Source organism: Podarcis tiliguerta (assembly GCF_965153285.1).
Source record: "Podarcis tiliguerta genome assembly, chromosome: 2".
NCBI lineage: Eukaryota > Metazoa > Chordata > Lepidosauria > Squamata > Lacertidae > Podarcis > Podarcis tiliguerta.
Genome location: NC_139535.1, coordinates 13,749,882 through 13,767,170, shown reverse-complemented (window position 1 = coordinate 13,767,170; position 17,289 = coordinate 13,749,882). Strand labels below are relative to the sequence as shown.

The 17,289-nt window shown below is 49.0% G+C and overlaps 1 protein-coding gene across 7 annotated transcripts in view; it reads right to left on the bottom strand.

The window, feature by feature from the left end:
- Nucleotides 1-11,381: 11,381 nt before the first annotated feature.
- Nucleotides 11,382-17,289, bottom strand: part of LOC310670959 (uncharacterized protein) — a 46,405-nt gene continuing 40,497 nt past the window's right edge. For 5 of the 7 annotated variants that reach the window (XM_083426845.1, XM_083426844.1, XM_083426846.1 and 2 more), the window contains 2 exons: nt 13,587-13,718; nt 11,382-12,278 (listed from right to left, as the gene is read on the bottom strand). In XM_083426845.1, coding sequence (XP_083282971.1) covers nt 12,061-12,278; nt 13,587-13,718 — 350 coding nt within the window. In that variant the 3' untranslated portion in view covers nt 11,382-12,060. Of the gene's footprint in view, nt 12,279-13,586; nt 14,273-17,289 lie in introns of those variants that run through there. The other 2 variants (XM_083426843.1, XR_014507655.1) reach the window with 2 other exon arrangements.

Below are 17,289 nucleotides of genomic sequence, written 5' to 3'. Positions count from 1 at the left end.
AAGAGGTGGAGTAAGGCTAGAATCTTAAACTGGTGTACAGGGGGCGGAGATTCAGATGGAGCTTCGCCGATCTAAACCCTAGACGTAGAGCTGGGGCGCTCCGGCTTGAAAATGGAAACTGTACTTCAATAAAGACCTTTGTACATTACTACCGCCTAGCGTTGGTCCTCTGTGAGCTGGGACCTGGAGCCAGCTCTGACAAAGGGCCTTTTCAGGGCCAGGGCCTTTTCAGTGATGGCTCCGACCTGGTGGAATGCTCTGTCCCATGAAACCAGGGCCCTTCAGGATTTAACCTCCTTCCGTCGGGCCTGTAAGACAGAGCTATTCCGCCTGGTCTTTAATCTGAATTCAGCCTGATCTTTTATTTCCCTTCTCTTCCCTCCCCTTCCCCTTTTATGAAGATCACCCACTCTGAGACCCCACAGCTAATTCTCCCCTGGCCTCCTCGCTGGCCCAAGTAGGACCAATTCAGCTAGCTAGCCCTGGGGATTATCTAGTTGATTTTTGAATTTTATTGTTATTCATGTTTTTATACTGTATTTTACGCTGCTTTTATAATTAAGTGTTTTAAATTTGTTGTTAGCCACCCTGAGCCCGGTTTTTGAACCAGGTAGGGCTGAGTAAAAATAAAAATTTATTATTATTATTTATTATTAAGGTGGCGGGTGGGGGTGCTTGCAGCAAGAAGATCGGGTGGGTGGAGGTGAGAAAGAACATGGCTTCCATTGGGATGGGTGAGAGAATGAATGAGGCATTGGGGTGGAGTGGGGCAGAACTGTAGCTAGGTGAACTTGCGCCCCTGGCAGAAGCATCCAGATCAGCAACCTTTTTCAGCCGTGGGCCAGTCCACCGTCCTTCAGACCATGTGGTGGGCCAGATTATATTTTGAAGGGAAATAATGAACGAATTCCTATGCCCCACAAATAACCCAGAGATGCATTTTAAATAAAAGGACACATTCTGCTCATTTAAAAACATGCAGATTCCCAGGACTGTCTGTGGGCCGGATTTAGAAGGCAATTGGGCCAGATCCAGCCCACAGGCCTTAGGTTGCCTACCCCTGATCCAGATTGTACCCCCTAGGAATGTGGCACAGAAAAAAAATAGGGAAAAACAGGGCCCTCACATATCACAAAGACCCACTATTTAAAACCTTTTATTATGAGGCTCCTGCTTCTTGGGAGAAAAGCAATGACAAACCTAGACAGCATCTTAAAAAGCAGAGACATCACCCTGCCAACAAAGGTCCGTATAGTTAAAGCTATGGTTTTTGCAGTAGTGATGTGTGGAAGTGAGAGCTGGACCATAAAGAAGGCTGATCGCCGAAGAATTGATGCTTTTGAATTATGGTGCTGGAGGAGACTCTTGAGAGTCCCATGGACTGCAAGAAGATCACTCCTCTCCATTCTGAAGGAAATCAGCCCTGAGTGCTCACTGGAAGGACAGATCCTGAAGCTGAGGCTCCAATACTCTGGCCACCTCATGAGAAGAGAAGACTCCCTGGAAAAGACCCTGATGTTGGGAAAGATGGAGGGCACAAGGAGAAGAAGGGGACGACAGAGGACGAGATGGCTGGACAGTGTTCTCGAAGCTACCAGCATGAGTCTGACCAAACTGAGGGAGGCAGTGGAAGACAGGAGTGCCTGGCGTGCTCTGGTCCATGGGGTCACGAAGGGACGGACACGACTAAACGACTAAACAACAACAATTATGAGGCAATAATCAATATTTTTATTTATAGACATATTTATGGACATATTTTTAAGCTGATTTTGTGCCCCCCCTCGCCTGCGCCCCTAGTGGGGGCCTTCTTGGGGGCCTTCCTCCCCACCCCCTAGCTGCAGTGCTGGGTTGGGGACAAGAAAGAGTGTAACTTCGGGTGGGCTGGCTGGGAGGAAAAGCAAGGAATTTGGGTGTGTGTGTTTGTTTGTTTGTCCCACTTTCTCATCCATGGCCTGCTAGACTGAAGGCAAGGCATGGGAGCAGCAACAGATTCGCTAATTGGTGATTTAAACTGGACGAGGACCCCGGGCCTATTGTCTCTGAATGAAACTACTTGCACAACTTGGAAGAGACGCTTAGTGCCCAGAAACAGCAGCTGCGCTTGATGCAACAGTGCAATCGTTTCTGAAGCAATCTGGACGGCCAGGCCTGTCCAGACACCTTGCGAAAGCCGCTTGCGAAAGCTGCCGCAAGAGGAAGCCGTGGCTGGACTTTTGGCATGCTTACGTGGAAATGTATGGATTTTTAGGGGAAGGGCGATGGCTGAGCAGTAGAGCATTTGCTCCACATGCAGATGATCCCAGGTTTGATCCCCGGCATCTCCAGATAGGGCCTGGAGTGGCCCCTGCCTGAAACCCCTAAAAAGCTGCTGTTAGGCATAGAATCATAGAACTGTGGAGTTGGAAAGGATCCTAAGGGTCATCTAGTCCAACTCCCTGCAATGCAGGAATCTCAACTCAAGCATCCATGACAGAGAGCTAAAATCTACGGTTGTTCCTCCCGAAGCAGGGGGTGCCATACTATTCTCAGCTATCTCATTCAATGGCAATAACTCGCCTGTCCTCACCGGCAAGATCCATACACACCCCTTGGAAGTGCTTTGAGCTGTTAGCAAGGCTGTTTCGCACTCAGTTCTTACTTACCATCCCATCTTCTGTATAGGGCCTCATCTACACTGTTCGTCTAAAGCAGGGGTCAGCAATCCTTTTACCGCAGGGGGCCGGTCCACTGTCCCTCAGACCTTGTGGTGGACCGGACTATATTTTGAAGAAAAAAATAATGAATGAATTCCTATGCCCCACAAGTAACCCAGAGATGCATTTTAAATAAAAGGACACATTCTACTCGCTGATTCCTGGACCATCCGCGGGCCAGATTGAGAAGGTGATTGGGCCGGATCCAGCCCCCGGGCCTTAGTTTGCCTACCTATGGTCTAAAGCCATATTGTGGGAAGCCAGCACACATGACCTGAGGACCTGAGCCAGTCTTACTGCAAAATGCATTGTGCTTAAATAAATAAATAAACTAATGAATTCTTGACCATTTATTTTTTAAAAAGTTTTTCATTACTGGATTAAAATGACATGTTTCCTGAGCGGCTTACAGGGCAAAGACTAATATGCCGTGTTAAAACGCAAGTGAATATTGAAAAGGGGTAAACCAGAACAACAACAAGCAAAGTAACACTTTTGATTTTTCAATACTTCTAATTGAACATGTGGGAAATAATTGTGTACAGCTGAAAACGCTCGGCAGCATTAAGATAAATTCAACAGTGTAAACAAGTTTTGATGGATGTAACAATGGAATATTGAGTGGTTTGGTTTATGTAAAATACGCAGGGGTTTATGTTATGCAAAATGAACCATGTAAAGAGAAGAAGGGAAGTCATTGACATTTTAAGATTGTTTAAAAGAATATTCTAAATTGTAAAACAGAAATATATCTATCTATATATATATCTATATATGCAATGTTAAAATGCAAGTGAACAAAAGCAACAACAAGCAAGATAACGCTTTTGATTTTTAAAAAATACTTTTTTGGGGGGGCAGAGGCATTACTATCCGTTAGCAGAACTGTAAAACAAAACAGCTTTCCTGAGATTATTTGGTTTGTTTAAATGTACCAGTTGCTTGAAAGGGTTGGGTGAATGAAAAGATCTTCACCTCGCACCAAAGAGGCTGTGCAGAAGGCCTCCGGTGAGCCTCAGCCAGGGTGCCATTGCCAAGAAGGCTCTGCCTACCAGCCTTTGCTTACTTGACAGTGACACCCCCCCCACCTTCATTAACCTGACACCCTCCAGCTGTTTTGGACTACAACCCCCATGAGCCCTAACCCATGCAGCACGTGACATTCCCCTTGCAGATGGGGAAGTGGACAGCAGGCTGAGGAGGACCGTGTAGGTGTCTGTGGTGTTTGTCCTCCTAGGTGTGTGACATCATACTGGGTTCATAAGGAAAGGGTTAACTAAGTGTAAAATGACTAACCAATAGGAACCCAAGGGGAGGAGTTAGAGTTAGAGTTGTTAAGAAGTCAGTCTGGAGTTAGAGAAGAGAGAGGGAGGGAGGATAAGTCTGTGGGTTGGGCTAGTCTGATGTGAGAGAGTGAGTGAAACTGTTAAGTTGAGATAATCAGTCAGAAGGTATTAGGAAGGTATAGGCTGGTAAAGAAACTAAGGATATGAATCATAGAATCATAGAGTTGGAAGAGACCACAAGGGCCATCGAGTCCAACCCCCTGCCAAGCAGGAAACACCATCAGAGCACTCCTGACATATGGTTGTCAAGCCTCTGCTTAAAGACCTCCAAAGAAGGAGACTCCACCACACTCCTTGGCAGCAAATTCCACTGTCAAACAGCTCTTACTGTCAGGACGTTCTTCCTAATGTTAGGTGGAATCTTCTTTCTTGTAGTTTGACAAGAAACTGACAAGAAAAATTATCTGAAACCATAAACTTGTTAATGCTTATAAAATAAACTTGTTTATTTGGTTTAATGTTAACAACTGTCTGGACTCAGTGTGTACCCGAGAGAAATGGGTTGGTGGCAGTGGGGAAACGAGCACAGGGATCAATAGACTGTCAAACGTCCGGGGACCCTGTGTGATCGCCACAGTGTCACTCACCCATTATTTTGTCCATGCAGCTGCATCTACAGCCCTGCTCCTAGAGATGGCCCTTGCCATTATGAATAGGTGCTCTACCTGCTCTGTCAGAGCAGATAGCAGGACTCCCATACAGGCCTGAATCTTGGGGTGCCTGCTTTCAGACCCTCCAAGTGTCCCTATTTTCCAAGGACGTCCCTGATTTAGAGAAGCCATCCCGATTCTGATTCAGAATGTTCCCCTTTTTCTTAAGATTATTATCACTCCTATTATCACTGGAGAAACGTTGGAGGGTATGGAGTTATCCGACCCCTGAGCCGTCTGAAGGCAATCTTGTATAGGGAAGGTTTTATAAAAAATGTTTAATGTTTAATTATGTTTTTATATACCCTGCTCATCTGTCCGGGCCTCCCCAGCCACTCTGGGCAGCTCCCAACAGAATATTAAAAACACAATAAAACATCAAACATTAAAAACTTCCCTAAACAGGGCTGCCTTCAGATGTCTTCTAAAAGTCAGATAGTTGTCTATTTCCTTGACATCTGACGGGAGGGCATTCCACAGGGCGGGTGCCACCACTGAGAAGGCTCTCTGCCTGGTTCCCCATAACCTCACTTCTCGCAGGGAGGGAACTGCCAGAAAGCCCTCAGAGCTGGACCTCAGTGTCCAGGCTGAACAATGGGGGTGGAGACGCTCCTTCAGGTATACTTCAGTTATAGCTTGGTATACCTGTTGGAATCAGATAAGACCTCTTACTCTGGGATGGGGGACCTATTTCTGCCCAAGAGTTGCATTCCCTTCTGGTCAACCACAGAAGAGCCACCAATGTCTTCCCACTCTTGTCTGGACAGCTCCCTTTCTGTTGCTGGACAGCTCCCCTCTCTCCCCCTAGAACAGGGGTCAGCAAACTTTTTCAGCTGTGGGCTGGTCCACCGTCCCTCAGACCATGTGGTGGGCCGGACTATATTTTGAAGGGGAAAAAAATGAACGAATTCCTATGCCCCACAAATAACCCAGAGATGCATTTTAAATAAAAGGACACACTCTACTCATGTTAAAACATGCTGATTCTCTGAGCATCCGTGGGCTAGTATAATAATAATAATAATAATAATAATAATAATAATAATAATAATTTATTTATACCCCACCCATCTGGCTGGGCTTCCCCAGCCACTCTGAGCGGCTTCCAACAGAATATTAAAATACAAAAGTCTACTAAACATTAAAAGCTTCCCTAAACAGGGCTGCCTTCAGATGTCTTCTAAAAGTCTGGTAGTTGTTTATTTCCTTGACATCTGATGGGAGGGTGTTCCACAGGGCAGGTGCCATTACCAAAAAGGCCCTCTGCCTGGTTCCCTGTAACTTTGCTTCTCGCAATGAGGGAACCGCCCAAAGGCCCTTGGAGCTGGACCTCAGTGTCTGGGCAGAACGATGGGGATGGAGATGCTCCTTCAGGTATACAGGACTGAGGTCATTTAGGGCTTTAAAGATCAGCACCAACACATTGAATTGTGCTCGGTAACGTGCTGGGATTGAGAAGGCGATTGGGTTGCATCCGACCCCCCGGGCCTTAGGTTGCCTACCCCTGCCCTAGGACATGGAAATTAGCCCAGCCTCAGAGTTGGTGGGAATGGGGTGCTACAGATTCCATCATCCCTGTCCTAAATACTTTGGTCAGGGCACACACCACACTCCCAAGGGGAAAGGCATGCTGACATTGAGGGGGACAGTTTGAGTCCTGAAGCCTCCAGTTGCCTGTACCTTCCTCTTAAGTTCATAAGATTGCTGAAGGCTGGGATAGGACGGTCGCCAACTGTTTTTCTCACAAGTTGTGAGAAAAGTTCATATGTAAGAGGGCGATGAGAGATGTCTGGCATGGACATCCAAAATGCAGCTGTGCATGTGACTACAAGAAGAAGGGTTGTTTAAAAACTCACCTGGGAATGATTATAAGCACAATAATCCTAAGGAAACAGGTAATGTGCTCAGAGCGTGGCGGCAGAAACATGTTCTGCTAGTAATACGAGGGATGAAGGGCGCTTTTCAGCTCAGAAAAGGAGGGAGTAAATGCTTAAATCAACGGTAGCAAAAACATTTAGACACCCAAAGGAAAATAGAAACTACATCAGCAGTGTTATCTTAATGGCAGGGAGTATAATGCACAGCACCGGAAGAAACGTGAAGCTTGAGGTCCCTTTTGCAAAGAGATAGTCGAAAGAACAACAACGTCCCAGCATGCACTTCACCTTCCTTTGGCTCATCTCTGAAAAGACCCTTTTGACTGACAGTCCAGAACTTGAGATACACTGCTGGGACAACCCTGACCTCTCTCTCTCTCCGCAGTTGTTGACATATTTGTTGTTTCTTTGTGAAATGAGGATTGATTAAAAGTTATTTAAAACGACAACAGCAACAGTGTCCCCGCACCTCGTTCTGGAATCTCGCAGAGAAGCAGAATGATGCCATTGAAAAGCACTGCCTTCTACTCCCAACCCCAGAAATGAACCATCACTTTGACAGAATCAAAGGTGTACAGAGATCTAGGACAGGCAGAGGCAAACTCAGCCCTCCAGATGTTTTTTTGGGGACTACAATTCCCATCATCCCTGACCACTGTTCCTGTTAGCTAGGGATGATGGGACTTGTAGTCCCAAAACATCTGGAGGGCTGAGTTTGCCTATGCCTGATCTAGGAGAACGAACAGGGTCACACTCCTCTGTCTCTCTCAGGGTAGGTTTGAGGTCCCCAACGTGGTGCCCTCAGAAACCCTCCATGCTCACCAAAGCCATCTGTCCTCCCCCACTTTTTTTTTTTTAAAAAAGGAACTTTTTTGGTTGGAAGGAATCTCTGTTTTTTTATGGGATGTCACCTGTTTTCTTTGTCTTGTTTTTTTGAGGGGCGGCAGGTTCTTTTGTTTCCGAACATCACTCGCTTTTCTTCTGTGAAATGGGTATTTTGGTGGTGGCCACAGCCGTTTATCGATTTTTCAGATGTGCTGCCAGGCATAAAAAGGTTGGGTATACCTGTTGGAGGAAATCAGCCAATCCGGCCTGAAGCTGGATTAAAACTGGTTGTGCGTTCTGTATCATCCCTCAAGCTGCCTTGAGCGTTTTGCCAAAGATTTTTCCACCATTAAGTAAAACAATGAGAGATAAGGAACTGGCCTGCAGTTCTTTTCAGTTTAAGGGGATCAATGAATCCCAAAGGGTATCCAGAGACCACTAGCCTAGTCTTGTTGTCTTGCCTCGGTCCAGTATATCTGAAGGAGCGTCTCCTCCCCCATCGTTCTGCCCGGACACTGAGGTCCAGCTCCGACGGCTTTCTGGCGGTTCCCTCACTGCGAGAAGCCAAGTTACAGGGAACCAGGCAGAGGGCCTTTTTGGTAGTGGCGCCTGCCCTGTGGAACGCCCTCCCATCAGATGTCAAAGCAATAAACAACTACCTGACATTCAGAAGACATCTGAAGGCAGCCCTATTCAGGGAAGTTTTTTAATATGTGACATTTTAGTGTATTTTTCATCTTTGTTGGAAACCGCCCAGAGTGGCTAGGGAAACCCAGCCAGATGGGCGGGGTACAAATAATAAATTATTATTATTATTGTTGTTGTTGCGTTGGATGGGTTTCAGTTAGTAAGGCTCGAGGAGCTGGACAAAGTGCTTGGATATTTATTTATTTTTTACAGGACACCCTAAATTCACTCCTTGACATGGGAAATCAGCCTTGTGATTAGGGCGCATCCCTCCCCACCGACACCTTTTGAGTAGCTTTGCCACTGTTTCTAACTTTATTATCTTCTCTCGTACATCTTCCCAGCATTTGCGCATTTCAGTACCACCTCAGCTCTGACCACTATGTCCCAGTGAATCAGGAATAGGGAACCTTCGCCTTGAAAATGCTGTTGGAAGCTGATGTTTCCTCATTCCTGGCGAGACTTTCCCCTCAGCCTATCTGTTGTGCTGTTGCTGGATGGGAAAACCTGTCACATCCCCTCAGGTGGCTTAGCCATTTGAACTCCCATTCGCCCCAGCCAGCAGGGCCTACAGACAGCGACAGCGGGAGTTGCAGTTCAGCAACATTTGTGGTGCCTGGGTGAGCAGCAAACATATGTGTGGTATTTCATCAAATACACACTGCAGGGTGGCTTCTGCAGACAATACCTCTGGTGCAAGGCCAGGACTCCAGGGCCCCTGTTCACATTCAGAGCAGCAACGTGGGGAAGGGGAAGTTGGAGGCGTTCATTTTGCTTCCACAATGGTCCACAGCAACACCATGCCTTTCCCCTCAGAGAATCCTAGGAACTGCAGTTCCTCACACAGCCACAACGCCCAGCACGCTTCAGAAATGACAGCTCCCAGGTGGGGAAAGCCATGTCCTTAGAATTGCCATTAGACAAAGACAGGGAATGGTTCATTCATTGTTGCCTTTTCACTGGCAGGGAGGAAGAGAAGTTCTTGTGGGATTTTCTACCTCAGAGATGTGAATGTGTGTGTGTGGACTGTGCAAACCTTTCAATCTATGTTTCTCTCAGTTTCTCATTTTCCCCAGTCTTAAAGGTTACCAGACGTCCCCATTTACAAATCAGCTAGCAGTTCGAAAGCACGTCAAAGTGCAAGTAGATAAATAGGTACCACTCCAGCGGGAAGGTAAACAGTGTTTCCGTGCGCTGCTCTGGTTCACCAAAAGCGGCTTAGTCATGCTGGCCACATGACCCGGAAGCTGTACGCCGGCTCCCTCGGCCAGTAAAGCGAGATGAGTGCCGCAACCCCAGAGTCAGTCACGACTGGACCTAATGGTCAGGGGTTCCTTTACCTTTTACCCCTATCATTTCCACTATCATTCCGATGGAAGTTGAAAAGTACCCCCAGATTCATCGAAAAAAACTCTGGTAACCTTATCTTAAAGTCATGCCTCGTTTTCACATGCTCAGTGGTTGTAAAAGAAAAGAAAAGAAGTCTTCATGAGAATTCATCAACACTTTGCAAAGCATCCCTCGTGATCTAACGCATTTATGAATATAGTTTTGGCTAATATATGCATTTTTCTCTCACATATGCGTCATTTGTACACACTGCTCGGTTGGAGAACTGCAGTGCACGATGCACAGGGGTGCAAATATTGAAGGGTGGCTGTGGTTTGGTTCGCACATTGTCTCGGAAAGTGTGACTTGGGCATGTCTGCCTTTAAATGTGAACTGAACTGAATTTCCTCCTCCTGCCTCTTCATGCCTCTCCTTTGACCTTGTTCTTGTTGCTGTCGCACCAGCTACCTGGCAAAAGAATCATGCTCTCGGGATCATTTGGGTCCCTTCAGCAAAACAATACTTGCAAGGAACATTTTAAATGTTTTAATTGGGAATTGTAGATAGACAAACAGAAACATACATGGTCTTTTTAGTGCACCAGCACTCTGTTCATAAGAGACGTTGTTTCTACAGTATTATAATAATGGTATTTTTGAAGGCTAGTGGTGTAGACATATGCACAACAATTTTGAGAAAGGTTTTCTTTCTTGAAAGCTCCAGACATGTCTAAGAGCTTGTGCAGGGTTGCAATCTGGGAAATTGTGCTGGTGAGAGCCTGCGATATAGGCTAACCCTATGAAGTACCGTATTTTTTGCTCTATAAGACTCACTTTTTCCCTCCTAAAAAGTAAGGGGAAATGTGTGTGCGTCTTATGGAGCGAATGCAGGCTGCACAGCTATCCCAGAAGCCAGAACAGCAAGAGGGATTGCTGCTTTCACTGCGTAGCAATCCCTCTTGCTGTTCTGGCTTCTGAGATTCAGAATATTTTTTTCTTGTTTTCCTCCTCCAAAAACAAGGTGCGTCTTGTGGTCTGGTGCATCTTATAGAGCGAAAAATACTGTGTTTAAACCAGGGGTGGGTAACCTCCAGTTCATGGGCCAGTCCTGGCCTGTTAGGGAGGGGAATTTGGCCCATGAGGCTATTTTAAGGAAACCATGCCTACCTTCCCCTCCAATGAGGGGGTGACGCCAGCTGATGGGACATGGTTTGATCCTGCGTTGACTGCACGGACCGGTTTCACAGCTGAGCACTTGTAGGTGCAGTCAAACTGAGCAGGATTTAGTCCCTGCTCATCAACCGACCAGTGGGGGTTAGGTTTGGTGAGACATTCCTGTTCTTCTGCTGGGAACAGGAACACACAGTCAAAGCTCAGGTGTGAGGCTGTTTGAAAGCCCTTTTGCAAACAGCCCCAACTGCTCTTCAAACTCTTCCATTTTCAGAGGTTCAAAGACCTGTGAAGGAGGTCAGTGTTATTATCATTTCCATGTTGCCATTTAGCAGGGGCACCGACATTGGGCCCCACATTGTGGCTGTCCAATGTTGGCGTGCACCCTGCAGTGTGATGTGACGTGAGGCCGGAACACGTGCACTGTGCCATGCTGTCATGATAGCACAGTGCACGTTTTCTGGTGCTGCGGCAGTGACTGGATCGGGGCCTCTGCCTCCATGTGCCATCTCTCACAACCACCTACTGCCTTACCTCTAGTGCTCAGGCCCTGTCACCGCCATGGCAGGTGGTGCACAGAGGCGGCCACAGAGGCAGCAGTCATGGCAGGGGGTGGAGGCCTGGCACCCACAGCAAAAAAAGTGTGGGTGCCCAGGCCCCTTGGGGGCCCCTGGAGATGGTGCCAGTCAGAGAGTGCTAGAGAATAAGGGACTTGGTTATTCCGAGTTCCTCATTCTGCGTTCCTAGCTGAGGCCACATTTGAACCAGAAAGTTTTGCGGCCTGGGGCTCGTGCGCTTTCAGCCTGACCCTACACATGTTTACTCGAAAGAAAGTCCCAATGAATTGAATGGGGTTTGCTTTCAAGAAGGCATGCCTGGGATTGCAGCCTTAACTACTGTGCTATGTCATGAAATCTGATCACCTTGTGAGGTTCTAAGAAGTTCCCCCAAAATCTTTTGTATGGGCAAAAGTAGCTCGCAAATCCCAGACAAAAGGACGGACGGACACTTGTGTGATTTGCAGCACTTCAGGAACTGCACACCAGGGGGCGCCACCCAACCAACTCACTGCCATGGCAATGTTTGGGAAGCGGCCATAACTCATCGTGTTATAACTGGTCGTGAAGCGGCTTTTATCTCTTGTCAATAAATAAAATAAATATGATAGGGACCTGCTGTCGGAAGCTCTACGGAGCCACGGCCAGTCACTGGAGACAGAAGTGGGGCAGATGAGCAGCAGTTTCCTGCATCACTTCTGGTATGGAGATAATAAACGAATTGGTTTGTTTAGAGGGCTAATTTGCGGGCCAGAAGGTAAAGACAGAAATATAAACCGGGAGTGACATTGTAGATACAAAACTGTGTCCATTATGAGAAACAGGGCCTAGGCTGTTTTGGAGGCGGAAGGAGACATGAGCAAGGGGAGATGGTCACTGTGGGGAGCGGGTAAGTTTCCTTACAGGGCGGGCATGTTCTGGGTCTCACAAGAGGTGGGCAAGCAGCATGGTCAGGATGGTGGCCACGCAGACCAAGGGGAGGCGGGGTGCCCCGGAGTAGTCGCCGCCGTTGCAGTAGTCGGTGTTGCAGCAGGAGTAGGTGACGCGGAAAGGGTTGTTGGAGTAGCTGATTCTGTCCAATTCGCTGCACTTCCTGGCGGAGACGCAGCCCTTCCCGTAGATGGATTCGTGGACTTTATAATCTGCAAGGAGCAAGCGGGCGCAAAGTTACAAGGGCCACAGCTCAGCGGCAGAGGGTCTGCCTTGCAAGCGGAAGGCTCCGGGTTCAATCCCCGGCGTCTCCAGGTAGGGCTGGGGGAGAGTTCTGCCCGAAATCCCAGAAAGCTGGTGCCGGTCCGTTTAGACAGTGCTGAGCTAGATGGACCAGTTGTCCAACTCAATACAACAAAGTACAGTGGTACCTCGGGTTACATACGCTTCGGGTTACAGACTCCGCTAACCCAGAAAGAGCACCTTGGGTTAAGAACTTTGCTTCAGGATGAGAACAGAAATCGTGTGGCGGTGGTGTGGCAGCAGAAGGAGGCCCCATTAGCTAAAGTGGTGCTTCAGCTTAAGAACGGACCTCCGGAACGAGTTAAGTACTTAACCCAAGGTACCACTGTACATATGTTCCTCCAGAGGTTGAGGATCGGCAGGACGTCCCGGGGCTGATAGATACTCCTGATGATAATGGGAGAGCATAGGCATGCTAAGCCAGAAAAGTTGCCATGAGAGACGAAGCCCGAGGTGGAATGAGATCATTGCACTGCACCCAGAATGCAAGCGCAGGTCTCGCCTAATCCCCATCTTTAAAAAGGGATTTCACAGAGGCTGCCTTGGAAAGGGGGATTTAGACACATGACAACTCTCTCTCTATGACCTCCAGAAGCAGAGGCAGTATATATACTGTATGGTAGTTATTAGGGAACACAGTGGCGTAGCGTGGACTGCCAGCGCCCGGGGCAGGCAAACCACAGACACTTCTGAAGCGATCCCTCCTCTGGAGCCAGGTGGGGCTGCACAGCGCTGCTTAAGTGCCCGCCCACACAGGGCAGAGTTCAATCGGCCAATGCGGCCAGTGACGGGTGAATTCCCCCGATGCCCGCAGAGAGGGGGGTCGCCCCTTGCCCGCCTCCCTCCATCCTTGCCCATCCTTGCCTGATCTGCTTCCGCAACTGTGTGGGGATAGCAGCATGCTGAGCGAAAAGCAAGCACCTCCGCTGTTGCTGGCTCCTGCCAGGGACAGCAAGGCCAGGCCAGACTCTGGGACCCAGAGACCCCCGGCAGCAGGCAGGGAAGGGCAAGGAACCGGGGAGAGGGCCTGCCAGGACGTGCCTGGGCGGTGGCCCACCTCCTGCCTGCGCCTCCTGCCGACTGGAGTAGGCATTCGGTCTGGCCTGCAGGGTACCCATGAAGCCCCACACCACCTCCGGGCAGGGCATGGCTGCATACGAGCTTCCTGACTGGAGGCTGGAGGGAGGGAAGCCCATCCCTGGGACAGTGGCACCCACCTGATTGCCCTCTGATGGTACTGCAGCTCTCTCCTTCATTGCAGGTCACACTAATCTGTGAGCAGGGTTGATCGAAGTCGCATTTGAAGCAATGGAGCACTATTCTTGGCTCCGTGATGTTTTGGCCCAGGGCTAAAGTGAGGAAAAAGGGAGAATCATGCCGTGACACGCCGACACTGCCTTCCAAGTGCAGAGAAACCTCCATGGCCCCAGCACATGCCCTCAGGGTCTGGGCCATAGCTGTCAACCGTCCCTTATTTGGCGGGAAACTCCCTTATCCCAGCGCCGTGTCCCGCTGCTGTCCCTTACTGATGATGTCCCTTAAATTTGCCAGGTTTCAAAGGAAGCAGCTCCGCTCCCTCCCTCCCTGCCGGCCAGGGAGGAGGGAGGCTCCAACTGTATTGCTTGGCTGCCCGGCCCGCCCCCCTCCGGCCTCCTTTCACCAGCCTCGGCCCCCGGGAGCCCCTCCCCGCCGGGACTGAGGAGCCTTGAGAGGAGAGCGAGGGCAACCATAGAGAAACCAGTTCAGAGAGAGGAGAAGGAGGCGGAGGCCCAGGCAGGTGTTCCAAGGGCTAACCATAGAGGGGGAAAGCGGAGGAAGGACCGCAAGCGCTTCTCCCATAGATTTGTAGTGTTAGACTAGCATAGATGGTCTGATCTGCAGGTTTACTTCAGGCGCTATTCCCCCCCCCCTTCCTCCTGCCCTGCCTGATGGAACTGAGAGCTGCAGATGGAGCGCGAAAGAAAAGATACAGTGGTACCTCACAAGACGAATGCCTCGCAAGACGAAAAACTCGCAAGACGAAAGAGTTTACCGTTTTCTGAGTTGCTTCGCAAGACGAATTTCCCTATGGGCTTGCTTCGCAAGACGAAAACGTCTTGCGCCTTTTTTAAAAAACCGTCAATGCATTCCTATGGGAAACCGTCAATGCACAGTGGTGCTTCGCAAGACGAAAAAATTCACAAGACGAAAAAACTCGCAGAACGAATTAATTTCGTCTTGCGAGGCACCACTGTACAGAACTGCAGCAGCATCTTCGTAGCTTGGACTTCATTTTGCGCGAAAAGTGGTTGCTGCTTGTAGTTATTTAATTGCAGTGTTTCATCAGCTGGTGTCTTGAGCAGCAACCTCTGGAAACGAAGGGCTAAAAACCGGCACTGCTCTCCCAAATTATCTGGTCCCTTTTAGCTCCGTATTTCAGCTGGTTGACTAAAATCCCTTATTTTGGCTGCTGATCCCTTATTTCCGAGGCTGCTGGTCCCTTATTTTCAAATCTGTAAGTTGACAGCTATGGTCTGGGCTCCTTAGAACAAAGGTCGTCGGAGTGGGCGCTCCTGCCTTTGCGATGCTTGGTTTGATCTGCACAGAGATGCAAGCTTGCAAACCGCTTTGAGGTTCTTTTCGCGATCGAGTGGCAGATGCATTTTGTGACATGAAGAAGTGAAACGCGGCGTTGAGCTCAAAGCACTGACCATCCCAAACTGCTTCCCCTTTAGGTTTTTCCTTGGGTTCTGCCCAGAGAGGAAGTCTCAAGCCTCTACAGACGCATCCGTACCACAGATTTTAATATTGGGGGGACTGTAATTCTGTAAGGCTCATAACGGCAAACAAATAAATCGAAGCCTCCTTCTTGGTTTCCCCAGAAACTCCTGTTTGGCCATTGTGGCAAACAAGATGATAGAGACAGAATCTGATCTCATCCAGGGACCCAGCAGGTCTCTCCCTTCACCCCCATTTAGGCCTTTATTTGGGTACAAACGGCCTTGGCCCAGTATTTCTGAAGGAGCGTCTCCACCCCCATCGTTCTGCCCGGACGCTGAGGTCCAGCGCTGAGGGCCTTCTGGCGGTTCCCTCACTAAGAGAAGCAAAGCTACAGGGAACCAGGCAGAGGGCCTTCTCGGTAGTGGCACCCGCCCTGTGGAACACTCTCCCACCAGATGTCAAAGAGAAAAGCAACTACCTGACTTTTAGAAGACATCTGAAGGCAGCCCTTTTCAGGGAAGTTTTTAATGTGTGACATTTTAATGTATTTTTAATCTTTGTTGGAAGCCGCCCAGAGTGGCTGGGGAAACCCAGCCAGATGGGTGGGGTACAAATAATAAAATATTATTATTATTATTGCAAATGAAGAGAGAGATCAACCGTGTTGTGTTCTTTAGCCCCACCCGGGAGCTCTTCAAGTTCAAATGCCCCCATTTGCAGTGGCGTAGCGTGGGGGGTGCAGGGGGGGGGCTGGCCGCACCAGGCGCAACATCTGGGTGTTAGGGTTAGGGGGCGCAAATCCACGGGTTAGGGGGTGCAAATTACTTGTTTTGCCCCGGGTGCTGACAACCCACGCTACGCCACTGCCCATTTGTGCAGAGCCTGCACACATAAAATCTGAAGGTCGTCCCAGGTCCTCCTCCCTGCTAGATTTGGGATCTGCCATTCACCCTGACTACTGGATTGTGTGCCCGGGAGAAGCAACCTCAGCCTTTTCGTATGCGAAACCTGACTACGCAGATGTCAGGGGTGGGGCCCTTGGGAATGACTTCGGCTGACCTCACTCGTACACACCTTGGTTTTCTTTTGCACTTGAAGGAGTGCTTAAGCAGGATTCCTGTGCTCTGAGAACTCCCTGGGGAGGGACGAGTTAAATCGCCCTGCCACTCACCTCACCTTGACGCCTGCCTGCCGGTGCTTTTTTTGGCGACTTCCTTGTGGTTGTGCAATTTGGATAGGTCTGGGCTGAAGTGCTTGTTCTTTGAAGCTACTTAGCTTCTAAAAAAACCCCCTTCTCTTTATCTCTCCCTCTCTCTCAAGGTAGGGGGCACAGGAAAGGCACTCGGGGTTCCTCAGAAGGCAGAGTCAGAGTGCTGAAGATCCAGCCCTCCGGCGCGATCTTGCTGAGGAACACAGTGCACTTTTAATCTTCCCACATTGGAAAGCCAGTCGTTGGGAGGAGACCTGACCTCCTCTACCCCCTCAATATTCAGGAGACCTGGCTCCTTACCCCCAGATATTGAGGGGATCCCAAGACCCCTCAGCCCCCTGTAGCTACTGCAATGTGCAATGTGCTTGAAGGTGACCTGGAAATATCAACTAACCCAGAATGCGGCAGCTAGACTGGTGACTGGGAGCGGCCGCCGAGACCACATAACACCGGCCTTGAAAGACCTACTCTGGCTCCCAGTACGTTTCCAGGCACAATTCAAAGTGTTGGTGCTGACCTTTCAAGCCCTAAACGGCCTCGGCCCAGTATACCTGAAGGAGCGTCTCCACCCCCATCGTTCAGCCCGGACACTGAGATCCAGCGCCGAGGGCCTTTTGGTGGTTCCCTTCCTGTGAGAAGTGAAGTTAGAGGGAACCAGGCAGAAGGCCTTCTTGGTAGTGGCACCCGCCCTGTGGAACGCCCTCCCACCAGATGTCAAAGAGAAAAACAACTACCAGACTTTTAGACGACACCTGTTTAGGGAAGCTTTTAATGTTTGATGCATTACTGTATTTTAATATTGTGTTGGAAGCCGCCCAGAGTGGCTGGGGAAGCCCAGCCAGATGGGTGGAGTATAAATAATAAATTATTATTATTATTATAGCTGGTCCCATGCCCACAATCTAATTGTGTTTTCAGCTTTTCTCCATCTTGGGTCCCCAGCTGTCATTGGGCTGCACTTCCCATCAACCCTAGCTAGCAGGACCAGTGGCATTTCTAAATTTGCATTT